Source organism: Lactuca sativa, chromosome 5 (genome assembly GCF_002870075.4).
Source record: "Lactuca sativa cultivar Salinas chromosome 5, Lsat_Salinas_v11, whole genome shotgun sequence".
NCBI classification, from domain to species: domain Eukaryota; kingdom Viridiplantae; phylum Streptophyta; class Magnoliopsida; order Asterales; family Asteraceae; genus Lactuca; species Lactuca sativa.
In genome coordinates, this window is record NC_056627.2 from 120,187,148 (window position 1) to 120,214,647 (window position 27,500).

General features: G+C 32.9%; 1 protein-coding gene and 3 pseudogenes across 1 annotated transcript; all 4 read left to right on the top strand.

Annotated features, from left to right (window-relative positions):
- Window positions 1-2,680, top strand: part of LOC128134200 (protein TIC 214-like) — a 2,949-nt pseudogene extending 269 nt beyond the window's left edge.
- A 767-nt stretch (window positions 2,681-3,447) lies between these two features.
- On the top strand, window positions 3,448-20,441 carry LOC128126426 (uncharacterized). Its single transcript, XM_052764277.1, is given in 4 exon segments — window positions 3,448-4,564; window positions 4,623-5,155; window positions 19,178-19,694; window positions 19,782-20,441. Coding segments are annotated over 4 exon segments (2,709 nt in total). The 3' UTR covers window positions 20,324-20,441.
- Window positions 20,442-21,942: 1,501 nt separating this feature from the next.
- Window positions 21,943-23,481, top strand: LOC128134201 (NAD(P)H-quinone oxidoreductase chain 4, chloroplastic-like; annotated as a pseudogene).
- A 3,992-nt stretch (window positions 23,482-27,473) lies between these two features.
- Window positions 27,474-27,500, top strand: part of LOC128134202 (NAD(P)H-quinone oxidoreductase subunit 5, chloroplastic-like) — a 1,595-nt pseudogene continuing 1,568 nt past the window's right edge.

The following is a 27,500-nucleotide window of genomic DNA, read 5'->3' on the forward strand; positions in this document are numbered from 1 at the left end:
CCTATATCCTTTTCATTTGAAACCTTGGCACAGATCTAAGCTAAGACTCTATGATTCTGATAGAGATCTAAAGCAACAAGAGGATTTTGATTCTTGTTTTTTAACAGTTTTGGGTATGGAAACGGAACATCCTTTTGGTCCTCCTCGAAAAACACCTTCCTTTTTTGAACCCATTTTTAAAGATATAGACTATAAAGTCGAAATCAGAAAATTAAATTTTAGAGTTCGAAGAATTTTTAAAAAAATAAAAAAGAAAGAAGCAAAGGCATTTTTCTTTATAAAACAAAAAATAAAAGAACTTTTAGAAGGAAATAAAATTCCATTATTTCTACCGAGAGAAATATATAAATCAAGTGAAACTCAAACAGAAAAGGATTCCATAATCAGCAATCAAATAATTCATGAATCACTTAGTCAAATTCGATCTACAGGTTGGACAAATTATTCATAGGCAGAAGAATAAATGAAACATAGGATTGATAGAAGAAAGACAATCATAAATGAAATAGAAATAATGAAAAAAAATAAAATTAATAATGCAGAATCATCCCAGAAAATTTTGAAAATATTAAAAATAAAAAATATTGAATTATTAGTTAAAATTTTCATTGAAAAAATATACATAGAGATCTTTCTATGTATCATTAAAATGCGCAGAATCCCTCTACAACTTTTTATCCAATCAACAAAAAAAAGTATTGATAATGATAAATACATTAACAATAATGAAACAAATCAAGAAAGGATTAATAAAACAAAACAAAATAAAATTGACTTTATTTTGTCTATGACTATAAAAAGGGTTTTTGATAATCTTAGAAATAGTAAGCGGAAGTCAGATATTTTTTTTGATTTATCTTACTTGTCACAAAAATATGTATTTTTCAAATTATCACAAAGGCAGATTATTAACTTCAATAAGTTAAGATCTATTCTTCAATATAATGGACCATCGTTTTGTCTTAAGACTGAAATAAAGGATTTTTTTGGAAGACATGGCATATTTCATTCCGAATTAAGACATAATAAACTTCCAAATTATGGAATGAATCCATGAAAAAACTGGTTAAGAGGTCATTATCAATACGATTTATCTCAGATTACATTGTCTAGATTAATCCCCCAAAAATGGCGAAATAGAATCAACCAATGTCAGACGTCTCAAAATAAAGATTTAAACAAATGGTATTCCTCTGAAAAAGACCAATTACTTGATTAAAAAAAAACAAAATTCGAAATTCTATTTATTACCAAATAAAGAGGATAATTTTTAAAAAAAAAAACTATAGATATGATCTTTTATCATATAAATATATTCATTCTGAAACTAAAAATAACTACTATATTTATAGATCATCATTAGAAACAAATAATAACCAAGAAACTTCCACCAAAAATAAAGAAATTTTTTTTAGCATACTCAAGAATATTCCTAGCAAGAATTATTTAGGAAAAAATGATATTATATATATGGAAAAAAAATAAAGATAGAAAATTTTTGTATAAAATTAATAAAAATATTAAGGTTGAACCTAATAAGGACCAAATAAAGGATAAAAATAAGGACAAAAAAAGGATAAAATTCATAATAATGGTCTTTTTTTTATCTTCCGATTGATTCAAATTTGGAAATAAATTACAAAAAGGTATTTTTTGATTGGATGGGAATGAATGAAAAAATCTTAATCTTAAATTGCCTCATATCGAATCCGAAAGTTTTTTTCTTTCCAAAGTTTCTGAGACTTTATCATAAATATAAAGAGAAACCTTGGTTTATTCCAAGCAAATTACTTCTTTTTAATTTGAATATCACTTCCAATTTTAGTGAAAATCAAAATATCAACGGAACGCAAGAAGAGGATTTTTTTTCAAGCAAGAAGAGGATTTTTTTTTCAAATTTCGACCATCAAATTCAAAACAATATTTTGAATTAAACAATCAGAACAATATTGAAGAATACTTTTTAGAATCCACCGAAAAACTAAAAATATTCCTTAAAGGAGATTTTCCTTTGCAATTAAGATGGGTTGGACGTGTCAATCAATTGAATAAAAAAATAATGAATAATATCCAGATATATAGTCTACTACTTAGCCTGATAAATGTCAGAAAAATTATTATATCCTATATTCAAAGGAAAGAAATGGATCTGGGTATAATGAGTAGGAATTTAAATCTTACACAATTAATGAAAACAGAAATATTAATTCTAGAACCTGCCCGCCTATCTCTAAAAAATGACGGACAGTTTTTTATGTATCAAATCATAAGTATTTCAATGGTTCATAAAAGTAAGTACCAAAGTAATCAAAGATACCAAAAACAAGAAAATGTTGCTAAAAATATAGACAAAAAGAATTCTGATTTGCTTGTTCTTGAAAAAACTTTATCGTCTAGACGCCGTAGAGAATTAAGAATTCTCATTTCTTTTAATTTGAATTTAAAGAATAACACTGTCGTGGATAGAAACATATTAGTTTACAACGAGGACAAGATAAAAAATGGAGTCAATTTTTGGATGAAAATAAAGATTTTGACATAAAAAAATGAATTAATTAAATTCAAGTTCTTTTTTTGGCCTAATTATCGATTAGAAGATTTAGCTTGTATGAATCGGTATTGGTTTGATACCAATAATGGGAGCCGCTTGAGTATGTTAAGGATATATATGTATCCATGATTAAAAATTTTGAGTTTCCTAGATATTCTGTTGTTCTATAAATCACTTCTGTCTGTGATTTAAATATATCCATGTTATATGCAAGCAACCAAATGAACATATGCACTGTCTTACATTCCAGTCTAGGATAGTGAAATAATAAGGAAATGACGTAGGAAAAATGTCGTATCAGTTAAAGCTAGAAATTAATCAACAAAATTTTCGTACTAAACTATTTGGTATCGTCTTTTTACTATACAAATGAATTCCAAAATAGGATTTATTAATTGATAAAATCAAGAGTCTATAAAAAAAATTCTGATTATTGTGTATACTACATTAAAATTTCTGACATTATTATTACTGCTTAATAAAATCAATATCTGTAAAAAGGGGAGTGTGAAATTATTTTATGGTAAAAAATTCATTTATTTCAATTATTTTTCAAGAACAAGAAGAAAACAAAGAAAACAGAGGATCTGTTGAATTTCAAGTAGTAAGTTTCACCAATAAGATACGTAAACTTACTTCACATTTGGAATTTCACAAAAAAGACTATTTATCTCAGAGACGTCTGCGGAAAATTCTGGGAAAACGTCAACGCTTGCTGGCTTATTTGTCAAAAAAAAAAAAATAGAGCGCGTTATAAAGAGTTAATAGGCCAGTTGAATATTCGAGAGAGAAAAACTCGTTAATTTGAAGAGTTAGTTTGAATTATCGCTTAAAGTTTGATGAACTTCTTTTCGCTTTCAGCAATTCATGGAAGAATGAATCAGGAAGAATGAATCATGATAGTCAATATGGGACCTCACCACCCATCAATGCACGGTGTTCTTCGACTCATTGTTACTCTAGATGGTGAAGATGTTATTGACTGTGAACCAATATTGGGTTATTTACACAGAGGTATGGAAAAAATTGTAGAAAATCGAACAATTATACAATATTTGCCTTATGTAACACGTTGGGATTATTTAGCTACTATGTTCACAGAAGCAATAACTGTAAATGCACCAAAGCAATTAGGAAATATTCAAGTCCCTAAAAGGGCCAGTAATATCAGAGTCATTATGTTGGAGTTAAGTCGTATAGCTTCAAATTTGTTATGGCTTGGCCCTTTTATGGCAGATATTGGGGCGCAGACTCCTTTCTTCTATATTTTTCGAGAAAGAGAATTGATATATGACCTATTCGAAGCTGCCACCGGTATGCGAATGATGCACAATTTTTTTCGTATTGGTGGAATCGCTGCTGATTTACCTCATGGGTGGATAGATAAATGTTTGGATTTTTGCGATTATTTTTTAATAGGAATTGCTGAATATCAGAAGCTTATTACACGGAATCCCATTTTTTTAGAACGAGTTGAAGGAGTAGACATTATTGGTGGAGAGGAAGCAATAAATTGGGGTTTGCCGGGACCCATGCTACGAGCTTCCGGAATACAATGGGATCTTCGTAAAGTTGATCATTATGAGTGTTACGACGAATTTGATTGGGAAGTCCAATGGAAAAACGAAGAGGATTCATTAGCTCGTTATTTAGTACGAATCAGTGAAATGACAGAATCCATAAAAATTATTCAACAGGCCCTAGAAGGAATTCCGGGAGGGCCCTATGAAAATTTAGAAATCCGTCGCTTTGATCGAGTAAAAGATACTGTATGGAATGAGTTTGACTATCGATTCATTAGTAAAAAACCTTCTCCAACTTTTGAATTGTCAAAGCAAGAACTTTATGCGAGAGTCGAAGCACCAAAGGGAGAATTGGGAATTTTTCTGATAGGAGATAAGGGTGTTTTTCCTTGGCGCTATAAAATTCGCCCATCGGGGTTTATTAATTTGCAAATTCTTCCTCAGTTAGTTAAAAGAATGAAATTGGCTGATATTATGACGATACTAGGTAGTATAGATATCATTATGGGAGATGTTGATCGTTAAAATGATAATTGATACAACAGAAGTACAAGCTATCAATTCTTTTTCTATATTGGAATCCTTAAAAGAGGTCTATGGGATCATATGGATGCTTATTCCTATTTTTACTCTTGTATTAGGAATCACAATAGGTGTACTAGTAATTGTTTGGTTAGAAAGAGAAATATATGCGGGTATACAACAACTTATTGGTCCTGAATACGCAGGACCTTTGGGAATTCTCCAAGCTCTAGCAGATGGTACCAAATTACTTTTCAAAGAGAATCTTCTTCCATCTAGAGGAGATACTCGTTTATTCAGTATTGGACCATCTGTAGCAGTTATATCCATTTTATTAAGTTATTTAGTAATTCCTTTTAGTTATCACCTTGTTCTAGCCGATCTCAGTATCAGTGTTTTTTTATGGATTGCTATTTCAAGCATTGCTCCTGTCGGCCTTCTTATGTCAGGATATGGCTCAAATAATAAATATTCTTTTTTAGGTGGTCTACGAGCTGCTGCTCAATCAATTAGTTACGAAATACCATTAACTCTATGTGTGTTATCAATATCTCTACGTGTGATTCGTTAAGACATAAATTGCCCCCTACTTCTTTTTGTAGGTGTTAAGTTGTAAAAGTCGAATAGTGTCTTGTAATGATTCGCATTTTGTATGTATTTTACTAAGTCAATTTTAAATGCGAAGTGTAGCATGCGAAGTTTCAGTGTATTAGACTTAGTATACTTTTTGTAAGTTGCCTATAAATAGGGACTTAGGCTTGAAGTAGAGGGATAGAGATCGAAACACAAAAACTCTCTTCAGCTTATTCTGTAATCAGTCTTAATAAAACGAGATCTGGTTAATATTTACTTCATGTGTTCTTTATCTTTCATCATTCAAATCTATTGTTTCACATCTTAATTCTCGATAACAATTCACAACAATTGGTATCAGAGCAGGATTGAAACTGCTTAGATCTGATTTTCGTATAAGAATCAATTGCTTTTTGAGTTACAAATTTTACTCAAAATTTTCCGCGCAATTTTGGTTTTGAAAATCACTTTTGATCTTCAGATTTGAATTGATTCTGCATTTGAATTGTTAAGTCTAGTATTCGATTAGCGATTTTTGATCAATTCACTTGATCGATTTCTGAAATTCATCAAATTCTCAAGTTTTCTGAAATTTTTGTTTGTTCATCAATGGCGAACTTCAACATGAACACGATGACTTCTTTCTCTCATTTGCTTGGTTCTTCAACCAAAATTCCGATGTTGATTCCAGAATACTATGATCAGTGGGCTGATAGAATGGAAGATTACTTAAATGGAATTGATGAAGAACTTTGGAATTGTATCGATGGAACAATTCAAGCTCCTGCAAATGTTCAACAAATTGGTTCATCCACTGGATCTCCTGATGTTGAAGATCAACGAAAACGTCTGAAGGATAACGAAAAGAGATGCATGAGGGAACTAAGAGGTGCTCTTCCTCCTGTGGTTTACAATTACATTCGTAGTTGTAAAACAGCAAAAGACATCTGGAATACTCTAAAAGAGAAGTATCAAGGTAGCGAAAAGACGAAGATCAATTCTGTGAAGCAATGTCTGATTGAACTGAAGGAATTCAGACAGAAGGATGCAGAAACTCTCGAAAGTTACTATGATCGTCTGAATGAGCCTGTGTTTCGCTGCAATAGGTACGGTATCACTAGATCTATCATGGAATTCAATTTAACTTTCATAATGGGACTTCGCAAGGAGTGGCGAAGTGTGAGCATGATGATTAAGAATCAACAAAGTTTTGATTCAACCAAATTGAATGATCTCTACAATCAACTGAAAACACATGAATCTGAGGTCTCAGAAATGTATGAAGAATCAAAACTCGTTATTGGTGGTCCTTTGGCTCTAGTTTCAAAGTTATCTGAAAATGATGAAAAAGATGGATCAGATGATGAAGGATTTTTGATGAATTCCGATGATGAAGATGTGGCATTCTATTCAAACAACAGAGTTAAAAAGTTTTTCAAAAAGCCTTTTAATCCAAAAGGGAAGATGAATGATGCAAAGAATGTTACCACAAGGACTGGAGGGGATGAGAGGAAGAAAATGGAGAAAATTGAGGAAAAACCGAAAAATGCGAATGAAGAGAAAAAGTTGAAAGGTGATTCAGGAATCTATTGTCATTATTGCAATGGTGCGAACCACTTCGCAGCTGACTGCATGTTGCGAAAGAGAGAAGAGAAGAAAGAAAAAGTCAAAGATGAGGCATACTATTCTGAGAAGATTGAAGAGTTACGTGCAAAGACCAAAGGAGTGTCATTGGTTGCGAAAGGAGAAACTACTGAAGAAGAGAGTGGAACTTATCAGATCTGGTCTTCAGGATCTGATGATGAAGAAATGAGGCATCCTACACATGGAGCAATGTTCGCAAGCTTTGAGGAATGCGAAGGGAACATTTCAGGGAAATGCTTTGTGTCAAAATCCACTGACAAATCACCCATGGCAACCAAGGTACGTACAATTCTTGAATCTTTTAATATTCCTTTATCTGCTTATGATGTTGAAATTGTTTCATTTGATGATACTGTGGCTTATTTTGATTCTGTTATTGTGTCTGCTAGTAATGAAGCTAAGAAATTAAATGTGCAACTTAGTGAGACACGAAGAGAGTTAGAAATAAAGAAGAGCAGAGTTGAAAAATTAGAATTGCAAGTCAAAAATATAGACTGTGATAGGAATAATCTTACTAATGATGTTAGGTTATTACTAGCACAGAGAAACATCTATTGTAATTCTGCAAAACGCTTGTATGCAAAATTAACAGCTTTACATCACTCTTCTGATATTAGCAAAGAACAACATAGAAAACTTTTACCTTTTCTTGAGTATGAACGTGAAAAAATTGATGTTGTTTCTTATGATTGCGAAAGCACAATTGCTCAATTTGACAAAATACCTGATGATAGATATGCATATGATATTGTCAAAATTGATGAATTTCTGAATGCTAATGAATTGGTTAACATTGTCAATGAAAGTTTGACAAAGAGTGAACAAGTGAAAATCATAAAGAAAACTGAAAATTCAAAGCTTGTCTCACAATTGACTTATACTGATATTGATGAAAATTTTGATAATGTGAGTGAAATCAGTGAGATAGAAGAGGAAGAAGAGATTAATTGTTCTCAATTGTCAATCATTAATATCACATCTAAGATCAAAGGTAAAGAAATAATAGTTGATTCAATAGTAGATGATGAAATTGATAAACCTTCAACTTCGCAACATTGTATGTTTGATAATGTGGAAGTTGAAAGCTGGAAATCTGATGATACAGATGTAAATAAAGAAGAAACAAAAGTTTCAACTAAAACACCTCAAAGGATTGTTGTTGATCAAGTGTTTGAAGATACAAAAGAATTTGATAAAATTTTAAATGATAAAGGCGCACATTATTTGGAAACCAACACTGTGGTATATCCAAATTTTGTATGTACTGATAACAAAATTTTCCCAAATCAAATTTTTGTCACTACTGGAAATGCTGAGAGAGTTCATCCTGATTTTAATAAAATGATTGAAAAAGATAATCAAAAGTCCACAACTGAAGGTTTTTTTGCAAATCAAAGCACAGAAGAAAACAATTTAACCAAAAATCCTTATGTGTTTCAAAAACAAAAATCAACACAAAAATGGGTGGTTAAAGGTGAAAACTCAAACAAAGTTTTTGAAAAAGATGAAAAATCAAAGGTTGAAGTGAAACTAAATTCTCATGAATTCAAATTGATGGTTGGAAATTTTTCAACAGAAAATAATGTTTCAAAAAGAAAAGCAAGAAAAGCAATATTCTGGCAAGTTATGTCTAATGAAAAATCAAAAGATGAAAAAGAGCAAATTTCAAAAACATCATCAAGTTTTCATAAACAAATCAACTCTGTTGACAAGGTTCCATATGTTCGCAAATATGACAACAAACGAAAATTTGAGAATTCGCAAAAATTTGCAAATAATCAAAAGTTTCACAATGTTGGCAAATTCACGAATACTTCATCAAGTTTGAAGAACTCAACTCAAATCAAAAAGAAATTTTCACCAAAACAACCAAATTTTCCAAATCCTTCAATATCAAAACCAAACAAAGTTTCATATACAAAAGGAAAATCTGATGTTAGAACGTTAAATCATTGGTTTGAAGGAAAAGGAAAGAAATATCAAAATGGAAAATTTTCAGAAGAACAAATCAAAAGTGCATTTGATAAGTATACAAATAATTCTTCAACTGAGAGTACATCATCTAATAATTCGCAAGTTCCAGTTCAAAAATGGAAACCAGTTATCAAAAATGCGAATGTTGTGAAGGATAAGATTACAATTAATGGAAATCCAAAGTTATTGAATGATTATATTTCAAAATCTAGAACTAATGATGTTGATATTATTGATTCAGTTACAAACAAAGTGAAAACATGGTTCTTAAATTCCAAAAATTTGTTTCATTCTACTAATGATGGACCCAAAAAGTCTTGGGTTCCTAAATTTTTTCAATAAATGCAGGTGATATGTGACGAGCAATATGACATGAAATGGTACATTGATAGTGGTTGCTCTCGTCACATGACTGGAAGGAAAGAAAATTTGCGAGATTACAGAAGCTTGGAAAATGCTGGAGTTGTCAAATTTGGAAATAATCACAAGTGTCAAGTGAAAGGATATGGGAAAGTCACAAATGGAAACTTCACAGTCAATAGAGTGGCATATGTTGAAGGACTTCAACATAATTTGATAAGTGTATCACAACTTGTTGTGGGTACTGGAAACCAAGTTGTATTCAATGAAGAAGGTAGTATCATTTCAAATGTCAAGACGAATGAAATACTCCTCAAATCCAAAAGATATGGTGATATGTTTACACTGGACATCAAACCGATTGTGGGAAAACCAACTGTGTGTTTACTATCAAAAGCATCAAACGATCTTAGTTGGCTTTGGCATAGAAGATTGTCACACTTGAACTTTCGAAATATAAATAAACTAGTAACTGAAGATTTAGTTCGAGGATTGCCAGTACTGAAATTTGATAATGATACTTTGTGTGCAGCTTGCGAACAAGGAAAACAACATCGAAAGGGTCATCCGATTGTGATAGATTCAAAAATAGTAGAGCCATTAGAACTTCTTCACATTGATCTATGTGGACCATCAACTGTTGCAACAATAAACAAAAAGCGGTATATTTTAGTTGTTGTAGATGATTTCTCTAGATTCACGTGGGTGTTTTTTCTCAGGTTGAAATCTGAAGTTGCTCAGACGATGATTGATTTTATCAAAAAGATTGAAGTTAATCTGAAGAAGATCGTGCGAAAAATTAAAAGTGATAATGTTTCTGAGTTTAAAACTCAAACTCTTGACAGTTTTCTCACAAGCAAAGCCATTTCGCATAATTTCTCATCACCATATACACCACAACAAAATGGTGTAGTTGAAAGAAGAAATCGATCTCTATGAGAAGCTGCCAGAACAATGTTGACATATGCGAATCTACCTCAATATCTTTGGGCAGAAGCTGTGTCCACAGCATGTTTTACTCAAAATCGATCATTCATTCATCGAAGATTTAATGTTACTCCATATGAAATAATTAATAATCGGAAACCTAATGTAAAATTCTTTCATGTTTTTGGTTGCAGGTGCTTTATCATGAATCTAAAAGATAATTTGTCCAAGTTTCAAGCTAAAGCTGATGAAGGCATCTTTTTAGGATATTCACAGAATTCAGTTGCATACAGAGTGCTAAACAAACGAACAAGAAAAATTGAAGAAACGTTCAATTTAACATTTGATGATTACTATCTTAAACAGATTGATAGTAAATTTGAAAATAAATCAATACTTGTAGATTCACATAATCCAATTGATAATTCTAAAATCAATGATTTTGATTATGACTTGATTTTTGGGATTCCTGACAGGGCCATTGATGCAGAAAGTAATGCTCCTGATAATCAAACATCAGAATCTTCAAAACATACTGATGAATCAACGATAACTTGTGAAAGCACATCAGATATTCACAAGGAACAAGAACATCCAGTTGAAGGGGAGCCTTCGCAAAATCAACTAGAACATCAGGTTGAGGGGAGCCTTCGCAAAATCAACAAGAACATCAAGTTGAGGGGGAGCATTTACAAAATCGACAAGAATATCAAGATATAGATCATGTTGAGGGGGAGCATGATGAAACAGAGACAATTAATCTTGATAATAATGACAAATTTCATGAAGTTAATGATAATTTTTCTGTTGCAGGATCTGAAAATGAAGATATGTTTGAAGATGCACCATTAGAATTTGATCCAAATTTTTCACCACTCGAGAAATGGACAAGAAATCATCCAAAAGAACAGGTAATTGGAAATCTACAAGAAGGTGTGTTGACTAGAGCTCAACTTCGTGCGAAAAATGAGGTACTGAATGTGAACCAAGAACTTTACATGTTTAATGTTTTTATTTCGAAAATAGAACCAAAAACTGTCAAGAATGCTATGGAACACTCAGATTGGGTTGTTGCTATGCAATCTGAATTGGCAGAATTTGAACGAAACAAGGTTTGGAGATTAGTTTCTAAACCCTCTGATGTTTCAATTGTTGGTTTAAAATGGATTTTTAAAAACAAAACCGACAAAGATGGCAATATTATTCGAAATAAAGCAAGATTAGTGGTAAAAGGTTATTCGCAACAAGAAGGTATTGACTATGAAGAAACATTTGCACCTGTTGCAAGACTTGAAGCAGTTCGCATATTTTTAGCCTATGCAACTCACAAAGATTTTGATGTTTATCAAATGGATGTTAAATGTGCATTCTTAAATGGAAAACTCGAAGAAACAGTGTATGTTGAACAACTACCAGGGTTTGTAAACAGTGAGTTTCCTGATCATGTATATGTCCTTGACAAAGCTGTATATGGGTTAAAACAAGCACCAAGGGCCTGGTACACAACACCTACAAATTTCTTGAAACAATCTAAATTTAAACAAGGATCAGTTGACCCCACATTATTTCGCAAGAAAGTTGGGTGTCATCTAATGCTTGTTCAAATTTATGTTGATGATATTATATTTGGTTCAACTGATCCAGCATTGTCAATTGAATTTGAAAATTTAATGAAAAGTCAGTTTGAAATGAGCATGATGGGAAAAATTAATAATTTTCTTGGTTTAAATATAAGGCAGAACAGAGAAGGAATCTTAATCAATCAAGAAAATATACGAAGAACTTGCTTGAAAAGTTTGGAATGCTCAATAGCACAAAGCTCAGAGTACCTATGGCAGTAGGAACAAGACTAACTCCTTCGTTAGATGCTCCTGCTGTTGATCTAACACTGTATCGTAGCATGATAGGGTCTTTATTGTACTTAACTGCAAGTAGACCTGATATTATGTTTTCGGTTTGTTGTTGTGCTAGATTTCAAGCTAATCCAAGAGAGCCTCATTTGACTGCAGTGAAAAATATTTTTCGATATCTCAAGGGAACTGTTTCTTTAGGAATATGGTATCCTGCGAAAACAGGATTCTTCATTCAAGCTTTTTCAGACTCAGATCTAGGAGGATGTACTTTGGACAGAAAAAGTACAACTGGTGGATGTCAACTTTTGGATGGAAAGTTAGTGAGTTGGCAATCAAAGAAACAAACTTGTGTGGCTATATCAACCGCTGAGGCAGAATACATATCTGCAGCTGCTTGTACTTCGCAAATTATCTGGATTCAGAGTCAACTTCGTGATTATGCAATAAACATGAAAAAGATTCCTTTGTATTGTGATTCGCAAAGTGCAATTCGCATTTATCACAATCCAGTACAACATTCAAAGACAAAACACATTGCTCTTCGATATCATTTTATTAAAGATCATGTGGAAGATGGGAATATTGAAATTCATTTTGTCAAAACAACGGAACAACTTGCTGATATTTTTACAAAACCTCTTGATGAAAAATCCTTTGTTCGAATTTTAGCAGGTTTGGGGATGATTAATGCTAATTCAATTTTGTCAACACAAGAGTAAAAGCTTTGTTCAACAGCTAAGAGTCGAAATCATTCAGAGGCAACTGTTCATTCAGAACGCTTTGCATGGCTTCGCAACCACAATTTTTCGCATCTGGTTCCAAATTACTATGGTAAGGTTTACGTTTACTGTTTTAGTTATGAAAAATCGAAAATACAAAAATATTTTTTTCTTTAAATTTGAAAAATCAAAAATACAAAAAGAGTTTATTTGTTTTGTTCTTTCGTTTTTTTTGAAAAATTTCAAAATCACAAAAATATATTTTTGTTCTTTAAACTGTGTGTTGAGAATTTGATACAGGGATACAATGCGAAGAGGTCATACATTTATGTTTCTATGGGAAGGTATAAATTTTTTTTTAAACTAGTTAGGATGTCCCTAGAAGTATGCTGCTGTATGTAGACCTCAAGCCTCGAATGATTCTATGTGTGAAAATGAAAGCCTTGATGAAATTTTCTCATGAACATTTCTACCCAGCAAGGCTTGTATTCGCATAAATCAACAAGCGCTACCTTACTCTTCTCATATGAGTTAAGAGTTTTCTGTTTTGTCCACATCATAACAGAGGTACAATTTGATTCTTAACCAATCTTTTTAAACCAAAATGTTCTTCAAATCCAAAAAAAATTTTGAAAAAGATTTGTCCTTGAGGTCTTTGATAAAACCAATCAAAACCTAGACAAATCAAAACTCTGTGTTTAAGATCTAACATCATGAGACCGTGATGGAAGTGAAACCCAAAAATCATACACCTTTAAGGAATTAACGGGGAACTTTGTTCCAGATTTTTACGAAACCTTTGTTTCAGTATAAAAAATTTCGAAACTTCAAATCATATTCAATTCGCATGCGTGGTCTTGATCAAATATTTACAACCAAGAATACTTGTTACCCAACAAGATCCAAACCAAATTTTTTCTTGAATATGATTCCGTGTAAGTTTTATTCGCAAATTCGTGTCATGATAAATATTTTCACAAGCTAACTTGTCACTGACTACACTGGTCAAACAAGTAATTTCATTTACAGTTTCTCACCTTATGTTAAGGCTGATATGTACTGAAATTTCAAACCAACCCAAAATGACCTTTAAAAGAAGCCCTTCGAAACTTCTTTACAAGTATTCGATTGTAATTCACGGGAAAATACACAAGCTGTTGATTATCTCTCTTGATAATTAACGAAGCAACCTTTGCCTGGGGTTTTACTGCATTCATGTCAAATTAAATTTTTGACATCACTACATTCCAAAAATTTCTTGATTCTTATCTTATTTCATTGGCACAATGCACACACGAAATCCTTGAGGTTCTGAGTAAAACCAACTCAGACTGATGATTTCACAAGACTGGCATATGACTTCGCTTTAAATCCCAAAAGTGAAAGAGCCTTGCTTCCATGCGAAGGGTTTTATCGGTTCGTATTCTATAACGGTTACTTGACAGGCTGTCTACTAAAAATGGTTGGTATTCTATCCGGTTTTCGAGGAGATGTGACAGTTACTTTTTACTGCATAGTGATCTTTTACAGCGATGATCCGAGATTCAAGGTGCCACATCGGATTACATTAAATGCATCCCGCTTTAATTTCAAATCAAAGTTTGAGTAACCTATAAAAGGGGCATGAAGAACACTGTGTACAGTTACGCAAACAAGAATTCTCACAAACCTTCAAAGCTTTCATCTTGATACTATACTTCAAATCTCTTTAAATCCCTACAATGGCAGTCACAAACTCAAACACTGATGAGGTCCTTTCTCAATCCCTCGTGAAGATTCAGAGCACAAACTATCAGGTTGATCCCAATGTATCCACTTACCCAGAAGAATTGAAGATGCTCATTATGGCTTTGAAACGTTCACCGTTGTCAACTGCCATGTTCCGATCCTTCCCAGTTTCGATGACCTGGTTATCCCGTGCTGCATCCACGGCTTCCTACAATCACACGGCGGATGTGATTACCTTCAACCTCGTAAACAACAAGAGGGTGAAACTGTCCAAGAACTTGTTTGTGGAGTTCTTGGAGATTCCCAACAACCCACCTTTTGTGAAACCGATCAACTCCCAAATTATCCACATGTTTAACGAGATGGGCCATCAACCAGAGTTGGAGAAGATAAGTGATTTCCGGAAGTCGGGATTACCCTGTATTTGGAATTTTCTATTTGGAATTTTCCTCAGGTGTCTTACAGGAAGATCTGTTGGTCTAGATAGAGGAAGAGTCGAAGTGTATGCCATGGTAATGGGTATATACTATGACATCAATGTTGACTACGCGACTCAACTGTGGAAGGAATTCGTAAAAAGTCTTGAAAACACGAATTCGGAGAAGGGGATATCCTGTGCTAGGTACTGGAGTCTGATCTTGGAGAAAGTCTACGAAAAAGAAGCAATTCCGGTTGAAGTAGATGTCGAAGTGGCTGAGTTTTCACTTTACCAATTTCCAAAAGTGGTAGAAGATGATGAGGCCATATTCACCAGGGTAGCTCGCATTCCGGATGCGATGCTTCACAAAGTGTCTCCCACTCACAAAGTGTTGGTGAGGTATTTGTGAAACATAGACACAGCTGATCAGACGGGTGTCTTACCTGATGTTGCTTCTCCATCAAAGAAGAAGAAGGGGAGCAAGAAACCTGCGAAGGGTTCACCTTCACCAACTGTTCAAAAAGAAGAGGTGAAGAAAGATGTTTTACCCTCCAAATCTGGAGTGTTAAAACAAATTCGCAAGGCGGAGATGAGTAGTAAGGGAGTTACTATTCGCAGCATTCCCGCACCCGTTTCTCCTGGGAAGAAAAGACAAAGGGCGGAAGATGTTGCGAAGAATATGCAACGAACACTGGGAAAGAAGAGGAAGATGGTGATTCGCAATGAATCATCAGACGACGAAGTTGTCCCTGAAAGTCCACCTATTTCTCTACCTATCACAACCATGGTAACTGTTTCTCTACCTATTTCTCAACCTTCGCAAATTTCACCAATTATTTCTCAAACCCAACTACTCGAAATAGATCTTACCAAATCAATTACTGAGGAGGTACCTATTTCGGATACGGTTGTCAACGTATCTGATACGGGGGCACCTATCCCGAGTGTTGCATCCACACTACCCATCACCACCACTTCATCCATATTCGACCATGCCCTTCAGAACCCATTCACCACCCTTTTCCCATCCCACTCACCTGAAAATCCTATACCTTCGCAAAAAATGTCAGATCCAGAAGTCGAAGGAGGTGCTTTTGGTGGTGTCCTTGATGACATTTCTTTTGATTCTGATGAAGAAGAAATTCCTGATCATATGCTGATGACAGGAAAACAGTTCAAAATTCTTAATCAAAAATTGAAGGCCATTATTCAATCACAAGCCGATTCAAGGAGAATGTCTTTGATTTCAGCAATGGAGGTGGATATAATGATTAAAGGGGCTGAGAAACGCATTTTGGAGAAAGTTGATCAGTCTGACAAAAATAACGAACTCCGAGTGCAAGCTCAAGGGAATAATTTCACGACTACCCTTAAAGATCTTAAAGCTGCAAACAAACAAAGACATCTTCTCTTTATCCAAGATGTAAAGAAAGTTCGTGAAGACGTCAACTTCAAAATTCAAGAGTTGAAGTTTGACATTGCGAAGGATCTGCAAGCAGTAAATACACGACATGAAGATCTTCACAAGCAGGTTGTGGAACTTTTGTCTCAACTCCACAAACTCAACAACATTCCTGTTGCTGATGATCAAAACGCTGCTACCATGGAGAAGTTTAATATCCTGATCAAATTGGTCACGGAGCTCAAATCCACAGTTTCGCAGTCTTCTACTTCGCAAATCATTACTCCAGAATTCTTGTCTCTAAATATTAACACTTAAGAACAAGCCATTTAGAAGGCTCTAGCTCCGATATCGAACTTTAGTTCTTTACTTCCGAAGGGTGCTCCACTTGTTTTCACAGGGGTGCAAAGGGGAGAGAAGAGTCGAAGTAAAGAAGTTGATGCGAAAACAGTAGGGAAGGTCATTTCGACTCAACTGGTTGCAACTCTTCCAATCCCTACCGAACCAATTTCTTCAACAACAATAACTACAAAAACAATTTCTAAGGGAATTGTTATTGGAGGAAACGAAGGAGGTTCGAGTTCTCAACCTCAGAAGGATCTATTAGGGAAGGGAAAGGGCATCCTTTATGAAAAATCGAAAGAGGAGATAAAAGCTGATGCTGAAGCTGAACTAGAAAGGATGAGACAGGTCCAAAGCATAATGCGACAACGTGAAAGTGATCCTCCCTCAATGAACAAAGGCGATCCTGCGAAGCTTTACTCTTACGAAACGATAGAGTCTAAAGTAGTAGGAAGGGAGATGTACGAGTTCGAGAAGAAGCCGAAACGAAGTTACGACATTGCGAACTCAGATCACTGTCAGCTGGACTTCCCTATCAACGAAATGATGTTCATCACAGCACAATACAAGATCAGTGAGAAATTTGATAATCCGGATGACTACACTCACATGAAAATCAGATTTCATGCTGTTCTTGCGAAGAATCCTGACGAAGTCTGGTCCCTGATGAAGATCAAGAAGGTGCTCACGATAAAGAAAGATGTTATGTTCGAAGACATGCTTCATAACTTTCGATATTTTATCATCACGGCAGACAACAAACAATATGACTTCACTATTGCTGACTTCCCACTGATGAACTGCAATGATCTTGTTCAAGTAGCTTTGATTCTGAAGCACGTGGAAGAGAACAAACTTAAAGGCTCAGAGACTGATGTTTTCAAAGTCGGGTTCGCACATGTGAAGACTTACATCGACAACTACTTCGATTGTCTTGCACTGACTGATGAGGAGTTGGCGAATGTGCTTGGAAGAGAAGTGAAGGTTCCATGGGAAGATACTTTGACACAATCAGCATTGTCGAAGTATGTAGTGGGTGAGATTTGCCTTAAACCATTTGGCATGGTCTTTTCGGGAAGAGACACTAAGGGCAAACCGAAGAAGTTCTTGTTCAAAGTTTCAGAGATCGAAAAATACAATTCTTCGCAATATACGCACTTCATTGTACGTATGAATAATTGCAAGAAAAACAACGAAGGTGACAAGAAGGACTTGAAGAAGGTGATCTCCTAGTATGGAGAAGTGCGAAGAACAATTCACTCTGCAATTCAAATGCTTTTAAATTGAATTGTATCGACTGTTTACAAAGGGGGAGAATGTAGGTGTTAAGTTGTAAAAGTCGAATAGTGTCTTGTAATGATTCACATTTTGTATGTATTTTACTAAGTCAATTTTAAATGCGAAGTGTAGCATGCGAAGTTTCAGTGTATTAGACTTAGTATACTTTTTGTAAGTTCCCTATAAATAGGGACTTAGGCTTGAAGTAGAAGGATAGAGATCGAAACACAAAAACTCTCTTCAGCTTATTCTGTAATCAGTCTTAATAAAACGAGATCTGATTAATATTTACTTCATGTGTTCTTTATCTTTCATCATTCAAATCTATTGTTTCACATCTTAATTCTCGATAACAATTCACAACACTTTTCTTTCTAGGAAAGAAGTGTCATGATTTGAATATCTATTTTCGTTTTTTATTCATTATTCGGGGGTTGATGAAGAAAACCAGATAGTTATATGAGTGAAAGAAACGGCTTATCAATTTGCAGTAAAAGATTGAATCTCATTTCCTATGTACAAGAGTTAAGAAAAGTAAACGTAAGTATTAGAGACTGTTTACCCCAAGATTAATTGATTAGTGATCATAACTTGACGCGGGTTGAAAAGATCAACTTTATGGGGTTTTTACTATCTATTACCATATGTATTACCCTAAAGTAGATTGATAAAAATGAGTGGATAGCTAGGAACACTAAGGTACACAAAGGATTCGTAATAGGGATTATGTAAGTCTATTTTTCTCTGGATAAAAAGAATTCTAATTGGGGCTTTAAATTGGTAGAAATGATCAAGGAGTACTTCCCACGATTCCGATCCAGAGTATACTTCTATTCACCGATTAAGTAAATAACTATCAAGAACGAAGTAATCCTTTAACTTTGTTTAATGTCCCCCTTTTTGAGAAAGGAGAATAGGAACGAAAAAACTCGAAAGACTTAATGGAATTACACTAGAAAAAAATATCTTTTTACTTTCTCTATATAGAGATAGAATGCTTGTCATAATTTGTGAACTAATGCAACGTCTAATTTGATCTCGTAATTAAAAACGTTAGGTTGAAATATCTATGGATATTGCTACAAGAAACATTTTATTCAAGGATTAAGTTATTACTCAACAAAGAAGAATTTAAATTATTAAAAGATAAGATGAATTCAAAAGCACTTTATTATAAATATAGCAAACAGAATTCCAGTGTCTAATGGGGACCTTACAATGGATTTGATTTTCTCTCTCTATATATCCTACAAACATATCAAGAAAAATAATAATGGACAGGTCCTTAGATTTATTCGTGACCTTTGAGGAGCCGTATGAGATGAAAATCTCATGTACGGTTCTGGAATAGGGATGGGAACAGTGATGTTATCATCCACTATGATTATCTAACAGTTCAAGTACAGTTGATATAGTTGAAGCATGGTCAAAATATGGTTTTTGGGGATGGAATTTGTGTCGTCAACATATAGGCTTTCTAGTTTTTCTAATTTCTTCCCTAGCCAAGTGTGAACGATTACCCTTTAATGTACCAGAAGCAGAAGAAGAATTAGTAGCAGGTTATCAAACCGAATATTCTGGTATAAAATTTGGTTTATTTTACGTTGCTTCATATTTAAATCTACTAGTTTCTTCATTATTTGTAACTGTTCTTTACTTGGGGGGTTGGAATCTTTCTATTCCATACATATTTGTTCCCGAGGTTTTTGAAATTACTAAAAGGGGTAGAGTCTTTGGAACAATAATTGGTATCTTTATTACATTAGCTAAAACTTATTTCTTCTTGTTCATTCCTATCGCAACAAGATGGACTTTACCGAGACTAAGAATGGACCAATTATTAAATCTTGGATGGAAATTTCTTTTACCTATTTCTCTAGGTAATCTATTATTAACAACTTGTTCCCAACTTATTTCACTGTAAAAAAATACTTCTATATTCATATTCACGACTTATCTCAAACAAGAGAAAGAAACAAGTATCCTATTTTTTATAGATATTCACGATATGTTCCCTATGGTAACTGAGTTCATGAATTATGGCCAACAAACAGTACGAGCCGCAAGATATATTGGTCAAGGTTTCATGATTACCTTACCACACGCGAATCGTTTAGCTGTAACTATTCAATACCCCTACGAAAAATTGATCACATCCGAGCATTTCCGCGGACGAATCCACTTTGAATTTGATAAATGCATTGCTTGTGAAGTATGTGTTCGTGTATGTCCTATAGATTTGCCCGTTTTTGATTGGAAATTGGAAAATGATATTAGAAAGAAACGATTGCTTAATTACAATATTGATTTCGGAATATGTATATTTTGTGGTAATTGCGTTGAGTATTGTCCAACAAATTGTTTATCAATGACTGAAGAATATGAACTTTCTACTTATGATCGTCACGAATTGAATTATAATCAAATTGCTTTGGGTCGTTTACCAATGTTAGTAATTGATGATTACACAATTCGAACAATTTTCAATTTGCCTGAAATAAAAACTTAAGAACTCATTTTGATCTAAAAGAATGAAGGTTTTTATTTGGTGAATAATTACAATTATATTGATTAGGGGGCGAGAATCCTGTTTTAATTTATATTAAAAATCTATTTCTATAGTCTATATTGAGGATTTACAAATATATAGATTCAAATTACTCTTTCGGAGAGATTAAGCCAATAACTATATCTCCATCAATCCATATCCACGAAGATGGAATTTTTTTATAAGAACTATTATAAAAAAGTAGAGTTACTTCTTTTTTCCTGACCGGATCAATAAAGTTATGAAAGATTTTGATTTATTTATCTCTGATTTTATATATAATGGATTTACCTGGACTAATACATGATTTTCTTTTAGTCTTTCTGGGATTGGGTCTTATATTAGGGGGTCTGAGAGTAGTATTACTTCCCAATCCTATTTTTTCTTCCTTTTCGTTGTGATTGGTTTGTGTTTGTATATCTTTATTCTATATTCTATCAAACTCCCATTTTGTAGCTGCTGCGTAGCTCGTTATTTACGTAGGAGCCATAAATGTTTTAATAATTTTTGTTGTGATGTTTATAAATGGTTCAGAATATTCCAAAGATTTCCATCTTTCGACCGTTGGAGATGGAATAACTTCGGTGGTATGTACAAGTCTTTTTGTTTCACTAATTACTACTATTCCAGATACGTCATGGTATGAAATTATTTGGACTACAAAAGCAAACCAGATTATAGAACAAGATTTGATAAGTAATAGTCAACAAATTGGGATTCATTTATCAACAGATTTTTTTCTTCCGTTTGAATTCATTTCAATAATTCTTTTAGTTGCGTTAATCGGCGCAATTGTTGTAGCTCGTCAATAATAACTCTTTAGAACTAGGAAAAACCTTGTTATGAGCTATCACATGCATTTCCTTTTTTCTATTTTTGTATATAAAATACTAATTGTTTCTTAGTAGTAGTTTGATCTATTCCCAATATAATATATTCCTTTATTCAATTACTGGTTATATTCTAGTCAATCCAATTGGTTAAATTGTTGTTCATATTGAAATGAATCGAGATTGATAAGGAGTTGGTTAATGATGCTCGAACATGTACTTGTTTTGAGTGCCTATTTACTTTCTGTCGGTCTATATGGATTGATTACAAGTCGAAATATGGTTAGGGCTCTTATGTGTCTTGAACTTATATTAAATGCGGTTAATCTCAATTTTGTAACATTTTCGGATTTTTTTGATAGTCGTCAATTAAAAGGAGCCATTTTCTCCATTTTTGTTATAGCTATTGCAGCTGCGGAAGCTGCTATTGGACTCGCTATTGTTTCATCAATTTATCGTAACAGAAAATCAACTCGTATAAATCAATCGAATTTGTTGAATAAGTAATATTATCATATAAATTAGAATTTTCATAAATTAATAATTAATTCAAATTATCATGTCTGCCACGTAAGGTATCCTCATGTTATCAAAAATATACGAAATCAAAGTATTTTGGCGCTGTCAATCCAGAAGTAGATTAATAAAAAAACTTGGGGAACTCATCGATTCATCTAGTATTTAAATATATAATTCATTTATCAATTTACTAGATTGAAACCTTCTCATGTTCAAAAATGGATAGATCCAATGTCACATTCAGTAAAGATTTATGATACATGTATCGAGTGTACACAATGTGTCCAAGCCTGCCCTACGGATGTATTAGAAATGATACATTGGGATGGATGTAAAGCCAAACAAATAGCTTCCGCTCCAAGAACAAAGGACTGTGTCGGTTGTAAGAGATGTGAATCTGCCTGCCCAACAGATTTCTTGAGTGTTCGAGTTTATTTATGGCATGAAACAACCCGCAGCATGGGTATAGCTTAGTTATACGTTACATAAAACCCTACTTGAGCCTAGTTTTTTTACCGCCCAAACCTGTGCTCAAAAATATCTTATTTTTGGGCATAGGTTTTTCTGGTCCAAGTGTATCTTGTCTTTACCACGAACAAATTTCCTTGGTTAACAATAATTGTAGTTTTACCAATATTTGCGGGTTCCTTTATTTTATTTCTTCCACATAAAGGAAATAGGGTCATTAGGTGGTATACTATATGTATATGCATGTTAGAACTTCTTCTAACAACCTATGCATTCTGTTATCATTTTCAATTGGACGATCCATTAATCCAACTAGTAGAAGATTATAAATTGATCAATTTTTTTATTTCCGTTGGAAATTAGGAATAGATGGACTGTCTATAGGACCCGTTTTATTAACAAGATTTATCGCTACTTTAGCTACTTTAGCAGCCTGGCCTGTTACTCGGTATTCTCGATTATTCCATTTCTTGATGTTAGCAATGTATAGTGGTCAAATAGGATCATTTTCTTCTCGGGACCTTTTATTTTTTTCATCATGTGGGAATTAGAATTAATTTCGGTTTATCTACTTTTATCCATGTGGGGAGGAAAGAAACGTCTCTACTCAGCCACAAAATTTATTTTATACACGGCGGGAGGTTCCATTTTTCTCTTAATGGGAGTTCTGGGTGTCGGTTTATATGGTTCTAATGAACCAACATTAAATTTTGAAACATCAGTGAATCAATCGTATCATGTGGCTTTGGAAATAATATTCTATATTGGATTTTTTATTGCTTTTGCTGTCAAATTACCGATTCTACCCATACATACATGGTTACCAGATACCCACGGAGAGGCACATTACAGTACTTGTATGCTTCTAGCCGGAATTTTATTAAAAATGGGAGCGTATGGATTGAGTCTGATTAATATGGAATTATTACCACACGCTCATTCTATATTTTCTCCTTGGTTGATGATAGTAGGTACAATACAAATAATCTATGCAGCTTCAACATCTCCCGGCCAACGCAATTTAAAAAAAAAAAAAGAATAGCCTATTCCTCCGTACCTCATATGGGTTTCATACTTATAGGAATTGCTTCTATAACCGATACGGGACTCAATGGAGCTATTTTACAAATAATCTCTCATGGGTTTATTGGTGCTGCACTTTTTTTCTTGGCAGGAACGAGTTATGATAGAATACGTCTTGTTTATCTCGACCAAATGGGCGGAGTAGCTATCCCCATGCCAAAAATATTTACGATGTTCAGTAGTTTTTCCATGGCTTCGCTTTCATTTTTATTCTCTTAAATCTTAAATAAAGTAAAAACAAAATATGAATTTGAATTTTCACCCAATATACTTGGTCTTTGCGAGAACCGTGTGAATCACCGCACTACTTGACCTGATTCACACGGTTGTCGCCGGTTGACACAAGGTGTTTTATATACATCGTATTTCGTTTGTATTCGTAAGAACTTTTCTAGAATTTAACTAGAGGTTAACATAAATGAACCATAACTATGTAGCCCTATTCCTAATAGATTTACCCCAAAATAGCATATCCAAATTATAAGAAAGCCTAGAGTTGCCACAATTGCGGAATTTGCCCCTGAAAATTTTTATTTGTTCGAATATGCAAATAAATTGCGAATACGATCCAAGTAATAAAGGCCCAAGTTTCCTTTGGATCCCAACTCCAATATGATCCCCATGCTTCATTAGTCCATACTGCTCCTGAAAGAATACCTATGGTTAAAAATATAAATCCTAGACTAATCACACGATAACTCCAATAATCTAATTGTTGAATCAATTGGGCCTTGTAATAATTCTTAGCAGACAAAAAGTAATTTTTTTTTTTAAATATTGTTTCTTTCATTCTTGTATTGGATTTCACCAAATGAAAAAGACTCATTTAATTTTAAGAAATTATTACTTTTATAACTATAAAAAATCTTTGTAAATGTAATGACTAGAAGTGCTACTGATAATAAGGATCCACAAAGAAGAGCCGCATAGCTCAATATCATCATACTTACATGCATTATTAACCATTCCGATTGTAGAGAAGGTACTAATATTGTGGGTTTACGTATTTCAGTTAAAAGACTCGAAGTAGCAAAGCCCTGGGTAAAAATAGTACTTGAGGCAGTTATTTCGGTTAAATAATTTTTTCTTATTTTGAAATAAGGGACTATATGAATAAGGGAGAAACTCCATGAAAGAAAAATTAATGATTCATATAAATCACTTAGTGGGAAATGGCCCGAATAAATCCAACGAGTGATTAATAATCCTGATAGACATAAACAAGTAACTATCATCCCCTTTTCTGACGAATCATATGGTTTTATGATATCATTGCCCAATAAGGTTATCAAATGAATTATAATTACAATTGAAACAACTGAAAGGGAAATATGAGTGAATATATGCTCTAAAGTTGAAAATATCATAAAAATGAAAAAAAAGAGGAGGGAATCCCCTAAATTAATATTAATTAAGAATTAGAAATCAGGAATTTAATTTATTTTTATTATAGGATCTATTGGATATCTTTTAGAATATCTCGTGCCGCTACTCGGACTCGAACATAGATGCTCTAGCACTGCTTCCTAAGAGCAGCGTGTCTACCGATTTCACCATAGCGGCTTACTCGAACTAATAATAGCCTATTTATATTCAATCATCGATATTTAACAAGTCAATTCAATCAAATAAGTTTTTTTGTCAACACTCAAATTGATAAAAAAAATGAGTTCAAAAGTCAATTTGAAGGCTCATTAGTTTCATTTATTAGGGTGTCCGTTTATTTATCTTATCTTAGGGCTTTGACATAGTTTATCCTATTCTAAAATCCAACTTTTGTAAGTAGACTATTCTCTCGATAGAATAAGAAAACTGTTTTCATTTTTTACTTTTATTGATACTTCATTATTTCTCGTTTATCTGATTTCATAAATTTCAAACAAAAAATAAATTTTCTCAATGAATCCAAAATAGGTTATTTTGGATTACTTCAAATTGACACATTATTTGTACATTGACAGATTAGTTATACATCATATCTCAACAATGGAGTTCTTTTATTAATTGGGCTCAAAATTGGAGATATATGGTAAATCTATTTCATATAGTAATTACTAAAAATTATAAAAAATTATAAATTAAGAAGTCATAAAGTTATCCAAAAGTATTTACCATGTAATCTATTAGTTTCAACAATCCACTAATTTGAACTAAAAATATTATATCTGCTCTTCCCGAGAAAGAGAAAAATTGTTCATTATTGTAAAGGTCGATGGGGAAAATAAGACTCCCCACCATAAAAATATTAGTGAAAATATACTACAAAGAAAATAAAAAAATCTTGTACTGGTCTATTTCTTATTGATTAGAATAGGGACTGCCCATTGTTAATTTCATATTAAAAAAGTATTGAGCCAAATTTGTGAGTCAAATCCATTCCGATTATTCCAATATTTTAGGACTTATTTGTTTGTCGTACAAAAAAACTTTTGGAATTCCCAGTAGAAAGAGATTTCCCTAATGACAACGCTTTTAACGCCGCATAATATCCTTTCCTTTTCCAAATATTTTTACGAATACGCTTTTTTGATATAGAAGTACGTTTTTTTGGAACTGCCATTTGAAAATCATTGTTATAGTTGGATGTGAAAGACATCTATTATTCAAAACAAATTATTATTTCTTATTCATTATCTATTTTTTCTATAAATAATATTCTCTTCATAAAAAAGAAATATAGATATGTAAAAGATCCATTAAATTGGATCAAAAATTACTCGAAATAATAAAATTTTGATTCCATACAAGATTTGTCAAACCAAAAATTTTTGGTTTGGAACTCTTAGTTCTCCTCTCAAATTTATATCTTTAGAATCTGCTAGGTCATAGAAATGAAACATAATGATTTAATCAAAAATAAATAAAGAACCTAAAAGACCTTGATTTTCGTCATTCTAGACTTTATTTACAACTAATAAAATACCTCAATTGTAAACTTTTGCCTACTAAAAAACTTGAGTCTTTTTTTAGTCAAACTCGAGAAAAGAATACACCTAAATTCAATTTTGAAATTCGAATCAGATTACTAATAAATCTGTTAAAGGATACGTGATTTGATAAAAAATATCTCAGGTGTTTTTTACCCTTTCTCGATAAAAAAAAGTTCATTTTAGATCTATAATATTCTAACGATTACTAAGAAATCGTTTTGATTGAAATGGAAAACAATCAATCCCATAATGAATTAGTTAATGCGTTGAAAGAAACTAACTAAACTCAAGAGTTTTTATTTCATTAGACCGATGACCTTAGTTAATCCTATAATTCATATCAGCATCAAGTACTCTTTTTAGCGTAATTTTTTTTATCCTTGCTCTATGAATCTAAATTATTATTACGAGAATTTCTCGTAATAATAATTTAGATTTGCTTTTTCATGTTATAAGTATTTATTTTTATATCTAACTTGGTCATCTCATTTGACCAATTGTAACTTCTTGTTTTGAATATTTGATTTGAACGATTCTGAAAAGACTTAGAATAAATACTAATCTAAAATTATTTAAAATTATTAAATAAGTTAGTGCATATCTTGATTTTTTATTGACTTTTTTCGAACGAGGTAAGATCCGGTGAATCGGAAACAATTAATTAAGAATAAAAAACTTTTTTTTATGGAACAGACATATCAATATGCGTGGATAATACATTTCCTTCCACTTCCAGTTCCTATGTTAATAGGGTTGGGACTTCTTCTTTTTCCGACGTCAACAAAAAGTCTTCGTCGTATGTGGTCTTTTCAGAGTGTTTTATTGTTAAGTATAGTCATGATTTTTTCCATGAATCTGTCTATTCAGCAAATAAATAGCAGTTATGTCTATCAATATGTATGGTCTTGGATTATCAATAATGATTTTTCTTTAGAATTCGGATACTTGATCGACCCGCTTACTTCTATTATGTTAATATTAATCACTACTGTTGGAATTATGGTTCTTATTTATAGTGATAATTATATGTCTCATGACCACGGATATTTGAGATTTTTTGCTTATATGAGTTTTTTCAGTACTTCCATGTTGGGATTAGTTACTAGTTCAAATTTGATACAAATTTATATTTTTTGGGAATTAGTTGGAATATGTTCGTATCTATTAATAGGATTTTGGTTCACACGACCTGTTGCAACAAAGGCTTGTCAAAAGGCGTTTGTAACTGATCGTCTTGGCGATTTTGGTTTATTATTAGGCATTTTAGGGTTTTATTGGATAATGGTGAGTTTCGAATTTCGTGATTTA